The 14,903-nt window shown below is 53.8% G+C and overlaps 2 protein-coding genes across 3 annotated transcripts in view; one reads left to right on the forward strand and one right to left on the reverse strand.

Moving 5' to 3' along the window:
- On the forward strand, positions 1–12,734 carry Mybbp1a (MYB binding protein 1a). The gene is made up of 26 exons (XM_070001738.1): positions 1–215; positions 422–517; positions 1,430–1,513; positions 1,600–1,674; positions 1,770–1,877; positions 3,129–3,304; positions 3,406–3,573; positions 3,654–3,771; positions 4,408–4,703; positions 4,870–4,980; positions 5,474–5,599; positions 5,775–5,942; positions 6,026–6,125; positions 6,628–6,724; positions 6,856–7,007; positions 7,211–7,294; positions 7,384–7,533; positions 7,624–7,791; positions 7,873–8,033; positions 8,928–9,162; positions 9,248–9,373; positions 9,457–9,525; positions 10,169–10,282; positions 10,438–10,539; positions 11,744–11,892; positions 12,076–12,734. The coding sequence occupies exons 1-26, from the start codon at positions 24–26 to the stop codon at positions 12,638–12,640; spliced, it is 3,990 nt and encodes a 1,329-aa protein (XP_069857839.1). The 5' UTR covers positions 1–23; the 3' UTR covers positions 12,641–12,734.
- Positions 12,735–12,879: 145 nt separating this feature from the next.
- Spns2 (SPNS lysolipid transporter 2, sphingosine-1-phosphate) overlaps positions 12,880–14,903 on the reverse strand; it is a 42,247-nt gene continuing 40,223 nt past the window's right edge. The window contains exons 12-13 of one of the 2 annotated variants that reach the window (XM_070001740.1): positions 14,712–14,758; positions 12,880–14,295 (exon numbers count right to left, since the gene is read on the reverse strand). In XM_070001740.1, coding sequence (XP_069857841.1) covers positions 14,716–14,758 — 43 coding nt within the window. In that variant the 3' untranslated portion in view covers positions 12,880–14,295; positions 14,712–14,715. The other variant, XM_070001739.1, reaches the window with a different exon arrangement.

Genomic DNA, 14,903 nt, shown 5'->3' on the forward strand with positions numbered 1-14,903 from the left:
CCAGCCCACGTGTTTCGCGGAGCATGGCGGACAAGAAGAGCTCACCGAACGCCGAGCCGGGGGCTCCGGGAGAGGCGACAAATGCCGATCGCCATGGCCTGCTGGAGCACAGCCGCGAGTTCTTGGATTTCTTCTGGGACATCGCCAAGCCGCAGCAGGAAACGCGCCTCGAGGCTACGGAGAAGCTGCTGGAGTATCTGCGCACGAGGCCGCAGGTAGGGCGCCGCGCGAGGGCCCGGGGCCGGGCGCCGCGTGGGGGTCCTGGGCATGGGAGGGGGCCCGGGGCCGCGGAGACCCCGGCCGGGGAGCCACCGCGGGTCTCTGGACTGGGGACCCCACTCGTGATCGGGACTGGACACTAAGGAGGTGAGAGCGGTCTCCCAGTCACTGTTCGGATCAAGGGATGCTTTTGGTTCCGCAGGGGTCGGAGATGAAATATGCCCTGAAGCGCCTGATCACTGGGCTTGGCGTGGGGCGAGAGGCCGCGCGGCCCTGCTACAGCTTGGCTCTGGCACAGGTGAGGCGGTGCTGCTGGACTTCTGGGCCCCGGGGGTGGGGGGGGCGGGCAGTAACTAAGGAACAGTCCGGATTGGTATCTAAGGTACAAGTCATCTTTTCGTGGAAAAAGTGTGGGAAAGTACCCGAGCAAAACCTATCGACTAAGAAATCCACGCGAGTGGAATGGAAATTTGAGGATTTGAGCAAGTTTTCTGATACAAGAGTTGACAGGCCTCTTCCCTGCAGTTACTGAAAATAGAAGCCTCTCCTCCCTAAGAAACTAATTATAGACCACTCCAAAGAACCTGTACAACACGGTGCATTTAGTACACAGTCCTTTTATTTATGTTTGTCTTTAAGGTGTTACACATGGAGCATCTTCATTATTGTCACCCTTTTCATCATTCTACCTCATCTTTTCCAACCCCACAAGTTACATGGCTTCATTTTCACATGCATACATTAACTACTATGACTGCGTTTGCCCACCCTTCTCCATTTGTTTGCCCCTTCACTCCCTTGACACTTCCCCCATACAACTTACAGTTTAACCAAACGAATACCTAAAAGCTGAAATGTGTTTTCTCTAGTGAGAAATCCTTCACAGTCAGCCTAAAGGGAGCTCAGGCTCTGAGGGGAAGAGCACTTTTCCAGGAGTCCCAGGGAAGCAGTTTAGGGGACACAGGAAGTACCTTCTGAAGCCCTGGTGGGGATGGAGCAGAAAGACAAGATTTGGATCCATGCCATCCTTAGCACTGCAGAGGGGGTGGGGGGGTGAGCATTTTTATAGGCAGACTTGGGGCAGGAACAGAGATCCAGGACTTCCTGAGACCTGAGAAGAAAAGTTGAACGCAAAAAAGAAAGCTGAGATCTGGTGGTGTGTAGCTGAGCCTTTCCCTTGAACCTCTCTTCTCCCTCCTCTTCATGGCAGTTGTTACAGTCTTTTGAGGACATCCCCTTGTGCAGCATCCTGAAACAGATACAAGAAAAGTATGAGTTGCAAAAGATGAACAAGGTGAGGGTGACCTTGGGGAGACCAGCCACGGGGGATAGGGGTGGGAGCCTGAGCCCTTCTCACCTGTGCCTGGAATCCTTTTCTAGGCAACCATGAGACCTGTTCTATTTGCAAACCTGTTTGGGGTGCTAGCCCTCTTTCAGTCTGGTCGGCTGGTGAAGGTAGGAGCTTTGGGGATGTGTGGGCTGGCTTGGGAGGGGTAGGGGGTGGCAGAGTGGTATTCCTTGCTCTTCCCTTTGTCTTCTGGTGGTACTAGGACCCAGAGGCCCTGATGAAGTCAGTGAAGCTTCTCCAAGCCCTGGCCCAGCACTACAACCACTTACAGGGACAGCCCATGAAGGCCCTGGTGGACATCCTGTCTGAGGTATGGCTACTGTAGACTGCAGCTTATACTTCGTATTACAGCAGCATGTTAGGGCACCATTGTCCTATTGAAATAGAAAGCTTGAAATAACTATATTGAAAAGGCAAAAGGGAATAGATAAGTTGGTAACATAGTTTTCTTAATGTTGTTACATTTAAAATACCAGCTGCTTGCTGGTAGGCCACGCCTATAATCCTAACTACTCAAGAGGCTGAGATTTTTGAGGATTATGGTTCAGAGCCCACCTGGGCAGAAGAGCTTATTCCATTCTAATCTCCAATTAAATGGGGGGGGGGGTTAGCCTGAAGTGAAGGTGTATGACTCCTGGTTAAGAGCTCTAGCCTTGAGAAAAAGCCAACAAAAGAGTATGAGGCACTGGAGTTCAAGCCCAGTGCCAGCACAAAAATATAAATTAATTCAATACTTTGATTTAAGCATACAACCTATAAATAATTGGAAAGAACTTCTGCATTCTTTTTGTCATTACAACTCTGAGATCTAATATATTTTATGGTTATAGCACAGCTCATTCAGGTTAGATTCAAGTGCTCAATAGCCCTATGTGGCTATAGTGGCTTCCATGTTGAATAGCACACATCTAGGATAGTGCTTGGGATATACCATGTGTATTCACATCTTAATATTTCAGTCAAGGCTGGTGGCCCCTCCTGGGTTTCCCTATTTCCCTACTAGGGAAACTGAGGTGTGTTTGTACCTAGAATTGCTTGCTGCTAAAGGAAAAGATGGGCTATCATGCCCTTGTCTGGGGCTTTCTGCATCCTCTTGGCTTCAAAGCCAGAATTCACATCCCAGCTCTACACCCAGTTCTTGCATAATAACTGAACTGGACCTCAAAAAAAAACAAGACAGGTACCAGGCCAATTAGCATTAATATGTGCTTGTTGGGAATTTGAAGGGTCTGTGTGTGTGCACACGCACGTGTGCGTGCATGCCGATACTAGGGTTTGAATTTGGTCTGAGAACTATTCTTTTTTCTGCTTAAAGCTTGGTACTCTACCACTTAAGCCACGGTCACTGCCAGCTTTTCTGTGACCACTTGGAGATAAGAGTCTTAGATGTTTTTCTGCCAGGTTTGAGCCTCAATCTTCAGATGTCAGTCTCCTGAGTAACTAGGATTATAGGTACAAGCCACCAGCACCCAGCTTGAGGGTCTTTTTCTAAGAAATGGCACAGAGAAATTGAGAGTGCTTGGAGAGAGTCACTCTCCCTCAACCTGTTTTCCTGCCTTAGGTCCCAGAGGCCATGTTCCAGGAGATCCTGCCTAAGGTCCTCAAGGGCGACTTGAAAGTTGTCCTGAGTTCCCCAAAGCACCTGGAGCTGTACCTATTGGCCCAGCAGAAAGTGCCCTCAGACCTTGAGAAGCTCGTGGGATCCGTTGACCTCTTCTCAAAGGAGAATATCCCTAGGTACAAGGGCTAGGAGGAGGGAGGGGGGAGCTTTGCATTTGGATTATCCCTGTACCCTTGTCTGCTAAGCAGTGTCCACTGAGTCCCTCTGTCCTCCACAGTCTGGTGACTGTGCTGAAGATGGCGGCCACCTCTGTGAAGAAAGAGCACAAGTTACCTGATGTGGCTCTGGACCTGCTCCGCCTGGCGCTTAAGGAAGACAAGTTTCCACTGTTCTGGAATGAGGTAGTAGAACAAGGGCTGCTGAAGAAGCCATCCTGGCCAGCCAGGTACGTATATTACCCACCTGCCCCCCTCCCTCCCACATCCTAGGGAGGGGAGGCCTGATCTCTATTTCCTACCTCTTTAGTTACCTGTGTTTCCGTCTGCTGGGAGCAGCCCTGCCCCTGCTATCCAAGGAGCAGCTGCACCTGGTGATGCGAGGAGACCTGATCCGCCATTTGGGGGAGCACATGGTCATTGCCAAGGTTGGTGCCAGACTGCAGGTTTCTTGCCAAGAAGGGTGCATGACTTGGGATGTGAGTGTCCCTTCCTTCTAGGTACAGTAAACTGCTCTTTGAAGGGAGTATGACAAGGACCTGCTGAGGTGAATAGGCTGGAGCCCTCTGTTTTGAGTACTAATGTGCTGGTACCTGGAGAACACTGCCAGGTTTGCTGCTGTCAGCAGCTCGTGTCATTCATGAGCCAGTGAAAGCACAATGGCTCAGTGCCCAGGCTTGTCAGGAAAATTGACAAGACATGTGGGAACTGAGTTTGAGTCCCAGGATGACAGCTATAAACTGGCCTGGCAGGATTTGAACCCAGGAAAGTCTGGATTCTTAACCACCACTTTGTGCTTCATCAAGCCAGGAAAGCAGCTTTGTCTCCATGCAGGGAAGCTGGGAGGGACCTGGGGCTGCAGGTCTGGAAAATTGGAGAGGTCAGACAGGGGACACCTTAACGTCAGGCAGGAGTCGGGGGTAACAGATTTATTGTCAGTTTCGTCTCAGCACGGCTGTGTATGGGGAGAAGCACTTCCAGGCCTGGCTTTAGCCTGAAGTGGAGGAGGCTGGTGGGCTGTTGTTACCTCTGGGGTGACTTCCGTTTATGTCCAATTCTTGCAGTCCCAAAACCTGTTCAGGTTTGCCCCGGTGATGAGTGCCTATGTGTCCACCTTCCTGGAGGGATGCCAGGACAACCCTGAGCGGCAGTTGTCTGTGCTGGTGGCCTTCTCGTCCATCACTAACCAGGGTCTCCCTGTCATGCCTACCATCTGGCGTGTCACACGGTTCCTGAACCCCCAAGCCCTGCAGAGCTATGTGTCCTGGCTACAGGACATGTTTCTCCAGCCAGACCTGGACTCTCTGGTTGATTTTAGCACCACCAACCAGAAGAAAGTCCAGGACGCTTCATTCAACGTGTGAGTGGGCAGGTTCAGGGGTTGACTTTCTGGGCTAAGATCTAGGAGTTTCACATACTAGTGTTCAGCACGAGAGGTCTTGGGAGTTTTCCTGTCAAAATGGGGGCAAGGAACACCATGTTTTTGCCATCTCTGAATGTCCTGTGACCTTGGCTTTTGCCCCCAGGCCTGAGCGAGCTGTGTTCCGGCTGCGGAAGTGGATCATCCATCGCCTAGTCAGTATTGTGGATCAATTGCCCCTGGAAAAGGAGGTGGCCGTGGTCGAGCAGGTGGCCAGGTGTGAGAGGGGCTCAAGCCCTACCTTGTGGGTACCATAGCCAAGGAATTGGGCCCCTGGCCTAGTCCTAGTTTTGGGTCCCCTGGAGCCATAAACCTTCAGCTGAGTCACCAAGGAAATTTTTCAGGAGTAAGTGAAACAAAGGAATCCAGAGAGTGGAGATGCAGGAGCCTAAAAGGCCTAGACTTGCTCCATAAATCCAAGCAAGCTTTTGTACATCAGGGGTGATGGAGGAGCCATTTGTCCAAAACAAATCTTTTGTCTGTGCCAGACACAGCCTAGTACTTGCTGGCCCTGACCACAGCGCCTCATCTATCTGGTTCCACAGCTGGCTCCAAGAGAGACGCTCTGGTTCTCACTTCCAACCCAAATCAAGCTGTGTACAGCTAGGGGTCCATGTCTCTACCATCCCCTGTTGCCTATGGCCTGCCCCCTACACTTCTACCCCCTGGAAAACAGCCTAGTGAAGTGAATGCTTGGATGTTCTCTCTAGGTTTTGCTTGTTCCACTCATTCTTTAAAACAAAGAAGCCTACAAGCCAGATCCCAGAAACCAAGCATCAGTTTTCCTACCCTTTGGACACCCGGGCCCGAGAGTTCATCGTTAATGCCTTCTTCAGGTGGGCTTTGGGCAGTTCAAGGATGTTGGGGGTGGGAAGGTGGCCTGGAGGACCCTTGCTCTTTCCTGTTTTGAGCAAGGGCAAGAGGCAGTGGGTTCAGTGGATCTAAGTCTTGGGAAAGAAAGACCCGTCCATATTCACTAGTGCCGTCTTATGACTCCATCCCCTCCCCTAGCCTGCTGCAGACCCTCAGTGTGAAATTCCGGCCAGGGCCTGACCAGACTGAAGATGAGAAGCCCTGGACCTACCGCCTAGTGCGATTGGCAGATTTCCTGTTGAGCCATACTCGCAACGTGGCCATCCTGACGCCCTTCACAGCACAGCAGCGCCAGGCCTGGAACCAGTGAGAACATGGGGTTCCCGGGACAGGCAGGGCCTCTAGGTCTGATGGCAGTTGTGGCATCTAAACATGCCTTCTCCCCTCAGGATGCTGGACACCCTGAAGGAACTAGAAGCCCGCTCCTCAGAGGCCAAGGCCAATGCCTTCCAGCACCTGCTGCTCCTGGTGGGCATCCACCTTTTCAAGGTAAACTTGTCTAGAAGCCAGGATTTATGGATGGGGTTCTGGGGCCCAATGGGTTCCCTGCTGAGGCTTAAGGGCTGCCTGGGTGGTCAGGAAGGCTCTAAAGAGAGTTACATTGGGTTTCCTAAGCCAACCCAGTCCTGCCTGGAATTACAGCCGGAGGAAAAACACTCATAACACTTAAGGATACCCCAGTATATGAAGGTGTTGCAGCGGGCGGGCAGGCGAGTGTGGTTGGTAATCTAGAATTGGGAAGTACTGATCCAGAATTGTTCACCATAAGACTGGGGCTGCTCTTATCTCACCTGGGTGCTAATGGGGAAGTTAGTCTCCATGTTCCCAGCTGTCCTGTGACTATGACTATCTGAGGTGTGGTAAGGTTATGAAGGCTCTTGGAATGCTCTAGGGTCTTCCATTCTGGATGGTGAGGGTGACTGGTCAGGATAGGAAGATAGGTGACTGCTAAAGGCCACATGTCAGCTCCTCCCATTTGTCCTGTCTACAGTCCCCTGTAGAGAGCTGTGAACTCCTTGGTGACATTCAGACCTGCATCAAGAAAAGCATGGAGCAGAGGACCCGTCGCTCCCGAGCCAAGACCACCAGTGGGTCATTGCCCCTGCAGCAGAGTGGGCTGGGCAGATTTTGGGCACTAGGGGATACAGAACTGGGCTGGCTGAGCTGCCAGTTCATCAGTACCTTGCTTCTGTGAGTTCAGCCCTCTCTCTACTTGCAGACACCCAGGAGCCTCCATGGGTGGAAGTGATGGTAGAGATCCTGCTATCCCTGCTGGCCCAGCCCAGCCATCTGATGCGCCAGGTGGCCCGGAATGTGTTCGGCCACATCTGTTCCCACCTGACCTCACGTGCCCTGCGACTTATCTTGGATGTGAGTCAGGGCCACTGGAGAAATGGGCCCTTGGGTGGGGGACCCTCAAGCTATGACCATGCCGGCCTGCTCCCAGTTTTCTGTCAAGAAGACAGATGTACTCCATTCTCCTCCCTTAGATGGAGGCCATTAGCCAGGGTAGAGGTGGCAGGCAGGAGCCCAGTGAGCTGAGGAGGGTTTTGGGGGCTTGGAATTCTCCACAGGTGCTGAACCCTGAAGCAAATGAGGATGAGGAGGACAACGTGGTGGTCACTGATGATTCTGAGGAAAAGCTGAAGGAGGCAGAGGTACTGGCCAGTGGAGGGGGCAGAGGGGGCAGTGGTGGACAAGCACAAGGTGACAGTAGAGAGCTGTGGCACTTACTCCCCCCACCCAGGATGAGGGCTCGGATAGTGAAGATGAAAATTCAGAGAGCGACGGGGATAACGGCCAAGATGAGGAGAGTGATGAGGAAGAACGAGATGAGGATGTGGACCCAGGCTTCCGCCAGCAGCTGATGGAGGTGCTGCAGGCTGGAAAGGCGCTGGTAAGCCGGAGCCAGTGGAGGGGTCTGTGTCTGTCTGTCTGTCCTTGTCTGTGCACCCTCCTGTGGCCAGGCTGATAAACTGTCCCTCAGGGCGGAGAGGACAGTGACGAGGAAGAACTGGGAGATGAAGCCATGATGGCCCTGGACCAGAACCTTGCCAGTCTCTTTGCTGAGCAAAAGATGCGCATGCAGGCCCGGCGAGATGAGAAGAACAAGCTGCAGAAGGAAAAGGCGCTCCGGCGGGACTTCCAGATCCGGGTGAGCTTGTGAGCAGTGGCGCCTTTGCACCCCCTGAACATGCTCCCACACAGGCTGACCCTCCCATCCTCCTGGCTACAGGTACTGGACCTGATAGAAGTGCTGGTCACCAAGCAGCCTGAGAGCCCCCTGGTCTTGGAATTGCTGGAACCCCTGTTAAGCAGCATCCGGCGATGCATGCGCAGTCGCAGCTCCACCAAGCAGGAGCAGGACCTCTTACACAAGATGGCCCGCATCTTCATGTGAGAACTGGGGCAGGGAAGAGCCTGATGCACCCCAGGCCGTTTACTCTCACATGCTGCTCTGCTCTGTGGAATGTACCACAGTTCTCTCATAGTCCTCAGTTCCATCCTTCCCTGCTCTCAGTGTCAGCATAATTGAGAAACCGGACCAGGGACAGTCCTGTTGGAGCTGTGGGGAAGGGCGGGTGGGGGATCCACGCAGTCCTGAGAGGGACTACAGAGTGAGTGGGAGATTAGAAAGGAGCTGGATATGGGCAGCTGCAGCCAGAGCATCAGGTGAGCAGTGAGGGGAGCGTTGGGTTGGGAGGGGCTTGGTGAAGTTTTGGAAGCGATTGTGCTAGAGGCAGGATCTTGGCAGCACCCAGATGAACACCTGCATCCAGAACATAAGAGGTGGGAAGGCCTAGGAGCCTGCTTCCCCCAGTCCAGAGCAGAGAGAGGGTGGGGCATCTGCTCCATAAGTTTTCTTCCAGGTCCAGATCACATCCGTTTGGTTAGTTCTGCCACTGTCTGTTTCCCTGTGGTTTTGAACATAGAGCCTGGTTTCATTTCATAGAGATGTCAGAAGCCATTGTCCTCCAGGACATTCAGGCCAGTTCAGGGGGTCTGTTTCCTCTGAAATGAGCCTTGGGTCATTTGATGTGGGTTTGGGGGCTTGAACTCATGGCCTGGCCCAGAGTTTTTCACTCAAGGCTAGTGCTTTATCACTGAGACATAGCTCCACTTCTAGCTTTCTGGTGGTTCATTGAAGATGAGAGACTCACATGGTTTTTCTGCCTGAGTTTGCTTCAAACCATAATGCTCAGATCTCAGGTTTTCCTGAGTAGCTAGGATCATAGCTGCGAGCCGTGGTGGGAGAATGTGCTGACCAGCTCTGCCTCTCCCACCCTATAGGCACCACCTGTGCCGCGCCCGGCACTACTGCCATGAGGTGGACAACTGCACAGAGGCCCTGCATGCCCAGGTAGAGCGGCTTGTGCAGCAGGCTGGCCACCAGGCCGACTCTTCTGTTGCTCTCTACTACTTCAATGCCTCACTCTACCTGCTGAGGGTCTTGAAGGGCAACACTAGGCAGAGGCACTTCCCGGAGGAACAGAAACGGCCCAGCTCTCAGCCCAAGGAACCACAGGTGAGTAGGATATGGCCTGGAGGACTATGGAAAGGCAACTTAGGCCCTGCTCACTGCCTCACCCAAGCTCTCTCACCTGGCCCAGGCCACCAACTGCTTGGACTTGAACTTCGTGACATCTGTGTACTCAGCAGCATTGAGCACCTTCCTGACCAAGCGCAACAGCCCCTTCACCGTTCCCATGTTCCTCACTCTCTTCTCTCGGCATCCGGTGAGTGCCAGGCCAGCCTGCCTCCCTGGGGGGCCCTGCCTGCCCCGGCCCTCCCCTCATGATTTCTGCCATTCCCCCTCTAGATGATCTGTAAGAACCTGCTTCCTCTCCTGGTCCAGCAGGTGGGCAGCTCGGCACGCCCCCGCCATCAGGTAAGAGCCCTCGTCTGCTAGGGTAGTCTGTGTGGGCACAGAGAAGCTAAGAGGGGCAGGGCCAGCTGGGCTCCACAGCCACCGGCTCTTACCTGGTCTGAGCTGTCTACCCAATTTAGTTAGGGATTCTTGAGAGCTCATCTCTGACTATGTCTGCTCAGGTGCCAGGACCAGGCAGGTTGGAGGGAGGCAGCACTAAGCCAGGCCAGAACTGTTTCAACCTAAGGTCCTACCCTGTCCATTTGGGATCCCTGCTTGTCTCCCAATTATACAGACACAGCAGGGAGCTCCTCACCTGCCCCCTAGAGCTCTGGGTGTCAGGCAGCTTCTTTTTTTTTTTTTTTTTTTTTTGTCGGTCGTGGGGCTTGAACTCTGGGCCTGGGAGCTGTCCCTCAGCTCTTCAGCTCAAGGCGAGCGCTCTACCACTTGAGCTACAGCGCCACTTCCGGTTTTCTGGTGGTTTTATTGGAGATAGGAGTCTCACGGTCTCTCCTGCCCGGGCTGGCTTTGAACCGCGATCCTCAGATCTCAGCCTCCTGAGTAGCTAGGATTACAGGCGTGAGCCACCAGCGCCCGGCGTCAGGCAGCTTCTTGAGTGCTGATGGGTCCCTGAGCCTTTTGGTGATCTCTTTTCTCATTGCAGTCCCAGGCCTGCCTGCTACTACAGAAGTCCCTGTCCGCACGGGAGCTGAGAATATGTTTTGAGGACCCTGAGTGGGAGCAGCTGATTGGCAAAGTCCTGGCAAAGGTCATTGAGGTAAAGATTATAGAACTCCTTCCTGCCAAGTACACATGATGCTCTGGGAACCTGAGCCTCTAGCATCTGCCCTCTGGGCTTTAGTCTCTTCTGTGGAGAACAGAAAGGTCTTGGGCAGCTCTCCAGAGTGCTTCAGCCTGGCCTCCTCTTCCTAGGCCCTTCGCACGCTGGGGGAGGCGCAGAGTAAGTCGGAGCACCAGAAGGAACTGTCCTCCCTGGAGCTGCTCAACACCCTCTTAAGGACAATCAATCACGAGGTGAGACAGCAGCCATACCACCACTGCCTTGGGTGGCAGGGGTGTCACGTTGGGTTTTACTTAAGAGACTTCTGGGGGAGAATTGGGGCTTCCATGGCTAGAGGGAGATTAGCTGGGAGCTATGCAGGGGAGGTTGTGTGTGCCAGGTGAGGAATCCAGACTGTTTACAGTTCAGTGATGGACCCACCATGTACATGGTAAGTGACTTTAGGAGGGTTACATTTGCCCTGCCACTGGTGTGAGGTATGTTGTTACTGAAACTCCAGTAAGAAAACTGAGGCTCAGAGGCTTCGAGATGATCTCACATGGGCAGCAGTTTGGAAGGAGGCCAAGAGGAAAGGTGGAACATGGAGGCCAGTTCAGGGGTTGGGGGGTGAAGTGCTTTTTCATATGGCAGCAGGGAAGAGTCTGAGAGCCTTTGGCATAGACAGACACTGATCAGAACACAAATGGAGGATGAGCCTGGGCCTTGATCAGTGCCAAAGGTGTGTACAAAACCTTGGAGAATAGCACAAGGCACAGAGAGCTGAGCAGCAGTCCTTAGCAATGAAGCCAGAATGGGAACCCTTAAAGCTGGTGGAGTTTGGGGTTTCTTTGGCAGGGAGTGGGGCTTGGGTTGGGTTTTGTTTTGTTTGCTAAGTCTTAAGCTTGAACTTAGGGTCTGGGCACTCTCCCTCAACTTTTTCTGCTCAAGGGTAGTGTTCTGCCACTTAAGTTACAGCTCTACTTCTGGCTTTTTGGTGGTTAATTGGAGATAAGAGTCTCAGTCTTTCCTGCCTGGGCTGGTTTTGAACCACAATCAGATCTCAGCCTTTTGGGCAGCCAGGATAATAGGCATGAGCCACTAACACCCAACTACTGGCAAGTTTTAGAACGAATCCAGTGAGTACTTGACAGGGAGGGAAAAATTAAGGGGGTGAGTTTGGTAACCCCAAAGGAACTGAGTTGTGCCCTCAACGGATGGATGGGTAGAGCCACTGAAGGACGAGGGAAGGGGAGGAAGTAGACCAGGTCTCCACTATGGGAAGGAAACAAACACTAGGAGACTTTTGTTTCTTCTCCAGAAAAGAGAGACTGGGATTTAGAGGCAGGAGTGTCTGAGGGCCACGGGAGACGCAGTATCTGGGCAAGGGTGGGAAGACTGGGGTCCCAGAGGGTGCAGTCTGCCATCATCCCCGAGCTCCTGCCTTGTCCTCCTCTACAGAAGCTGACTGTGGACCTGACAGCTCTCCTGGGCACACTGCAGGGGAAGCAGCAGACCCTGAAGCAGAGCTTGAAACAGGGGAACCATTCTGCCGGTTCCAACCGCCTCTACGACCTCTATTGGCAGGCCATGAAGATTCTAGGCGTTCAGTATGTTCTAGGAGATCCTGCACACTGGGAGGGGCTGTGGAGACCCCTCATACGTACCACACACACTCCAGTGTGTGTGCACAGGGGTGGGGGACCGTGGGGGCCTGGAATCTTGCAGGACCTCTGGTGGAAGTGACTCCTGCCCTTTCTCACTGGCCACTTTGACCTTTGACTTCCTCCCAGGCGCCCCAAATTGGAGAAGGAAGCCAAGCCCAGTGAAACCGAGAGCCCCGTAAGTATGAAGCGCAAGAAGAAGGGATTCTTGCCTGAGACCAAGAAACGTAAGAAACGCAAGGCAGAAGACACTTCAGCCGAGGAGGTGGTGACCCCACCTCCAGCCACAGCTGGGGACCAGCCTCCCAGCACTGGCAAGAAGAGGAGGAGGAAGAAGATGAAGGCCAAGGATTTGGTCTCATCCCCAGGGACACCTGCCACCAAGAGTCCAGCCCTTGACACCCCCACCCTGAGCCCCAGCACCCCTGTCAACACTCCTGCCAAGACCCCAAAGCTGCAGAAGCAAAAAGAGAAGGTGTCACAGGAGAATGAAGCCTCTCCCATATCCCCCACAGAGCCCGCAAGCAAAAAGCAGTATCAGAAGGCTCTGCCCAAAAAGGGGGTCTTGAGCCCAACCCCACAGTCCTCTGTGCCACGGAAAAAGGCACGCCTGTCTTTGGTTGGCAGGAGCCCCAGCCTGTTTCAGAGTGGGATGAAGAAAAGGAAAGTGCTGCAGAAGAAGGGGACACCCTGAGTGCAGCCTGCCCTCCCCACGCCTCCAGTGGTCCTACAGACTCCTCTATTTTTTTTCCACTATGATTTTTAATAAACCGCAGCATAAGGCACCAGCTTCTGGCTCTGAGCAGTGGGTCTATTGCCCAGCCTGCCCTGGCGTTCCAGGCTGGTAGGAATCCAGCCTCTGGCATTGGGCAGGTGAGCACAGGTTGCCATGCTGGCCCTATATAGCTATCCTGCTCATCACCAGGCTGTTAGACTGATTTAAATAGGTTTATTTCTTCATTTACAAGGAATATATTTGGCTTCTCTCTTAAGACTCTGAGATTCACAATCAGCAGCTCTAAAAAATAAAGGAGCGGTTTGGCTTCCGGAAGGAAGAGGAGGCAACACTTGGACCTGGTTCTTGTACAACAAGAAAACATTGCTGGGGCCCCAGTGGAGGCTGGGGTGAGGTGGGGGCCCAGCTGGTCTTTGAGGGATTCCACCCCACTCCTGTATCTGGCCCCCAGGGTGCCCCAGACCTTGGTAGGGTGGGTAGTCCACTAGCTAACACACTGAAGCCACAGCCAGCCAGTAACTAATGGGCAGGCAAAAGAAGCATAAGGGTCTCCTGTGGGCCACAGCACCCCGGGGCTGGAGCCACCTTGCAGCAAATGCTTAGGGACTATGGAGAAGGGTAAGTGCTCCCAGGGGGCAGGTGGAAGCTGCCCTGATGTAGGGATTGGGGAGAGGTTGCAGAAGTGAGTGAGGACCTGACCCCCATTGGTCAGCTGGAGGAGTCAGCAAGGCTGGACCTCCTTCAGACTCATGTCTCACTCAGCCCAGGAACAAGTAAGTCCCTGGCCCTTCCCAAAATGCAGGGCAGCCTGGAAGAGGGCGTGGCTTGTCTCCTGGGTTCACTAGGAAGGTCAGTAAAGGTGTTGTAGGGACCAGAAGGAACCTGTAGGAGTTAGTGGGTAACTCCCACACCTCGCACCTGAACTGGGGGAATGCTGGTCCCCACACAGGACCTGGCAGTGGCCCACAGCCCTAGGTTGCTGCAACACGTGTCCTCCAGGGGCCAGCCAAGCCAGGACACACCCCATGTCAGATACTTCCACAGGAAATGAGTTCTGCTCCGTGTGCTAGGCTGAGTGATGTCCTCAAGGTCAGCAGTCCCTATGGGCCAGGCCCTTTGGATGCCTCAGCACCTGACCTGTGGCCCTGAGACCTAGACCATCTCTTCTCTGTGTCCCAGGATCTGCCAGGTCCTCAAAGCCACAGGCAGTGCCCCGTACAGCGTGCAGTATAGGGAGGTCCGGACCCCGGACCCCACAGCCTAGGGGGGTCAGGGGGTTAGCCAGGATTACAGAAGCTGATGGCAGGCCAGGTTCTCCCCACATACCCATATGGAACTGTCTTCTCCCTTGGCCCCAGGGACTCTGCAGCCCCAATTTAGGACTGAGAATCTGTCCAACTGTATGACTCCAGCACACACAGCTTTCCATGTTAACTGGAGGCGTAGCTTCTTGGAGCCACGGCCTCTTAGCAGTTCTGGGCCAGGATGGGGGGGTGCCCAGCTGTGTGTCACACAGAAAGCTTTGGGACAGCCCCGTAGGTCCAAAGTGCCCAAGGCCACTTTCCAGTCTAGGTACAAACACGGGTGAGGCTTCATCACTGTCCCAGCGGCACCTAGAAGAGGAAAGTCAAGTCAGAGGAACTTTGGGGGCCATTCCAAGGTCCCTCCTGCTCTTCCTTGCTTCAGACCTGGCTCTGGGGGCAGTGACCTTGATCTTGCGCTACAAGGAGTCTGTTTCCCAGAGGCCACAGTAGGAATGAGCCCTGGCACCTCTAAGAGGTGTGGAGAGGACAGCCCAAGGAGTTCCTGGCAAGTACTATCCCTGACGTGACCCCAAACCTTCCAAGGAAGGGGGAGAGCCAGTTTATTGGGAAGCAGCAGGCTTTCCCAGCATAGCTAGGTCAGTAAGTTCTGCAATGTTTTAGGAGGAAGAAACCAAACCCAGAGTTGGCAGAACTCCAGAGGGGTGATCCCTGGCTCCTGGCATCCTGGCCCTCCCACCATTTGGGCCTCCCCAGCCTGAACTCACCACCTCAGACTTTCACTGATGCAGGAGGCATCACCAGCTGGTTCACCCTGGGGGAGAGACGGGCAGGGGTCAGGGCGGTGCATCAGCGGAGGCCGGGCCCAGGCACGGCTCTGGCACATTGCATCGCGGGGGCTGACTGACCGGAGATGCTGGGCAGGGACCTCGTCAGCCCCAGGGGGAGGTGGGAGAGCC

The sequence above is a fragment of the Dipodomys merriami genome, unplaced genomic scaffold, assembly GCF_024711535.1.
Source record: "Dipodomys merriami isolate MVZ:Mamm:240054 unplaced genomic scaffold, mDipMer1.0.p SCAF_59, whole genome shotgun sequence".
Lineage (NCBI taxonomy): Eukaryota > Metazoa > Chordata > Mammalia > Rodentia > Heteromyidae > Dipodomys > Dipodomys merriami.

Bases quoted from the DNA above. Each gene is read 5' to 3' on its own strand.
- Mybbp1a (XM_070001738.1), top strand. From the start codon at position 24: ATGGCGGACAAGAAGAGCTCACCGAACGCCGAGCCGGGGGCTCCGGGA. The intron at 9,526-10,168 runs GTAAGAGCCCTC...TTCTCATTGCAG, and splicing joins CGGCACGCCCCCGCCATCAG to TCCCAGGCCTGCCTGCTACT. The intron at 11,893-12,075 runs GTATGTTCTAGG...ACTTCCTCCCAG, and splicing joins ATGAAGATTCTAGGCGTTCA to GCGCCCCAAATTGGAGAAGG.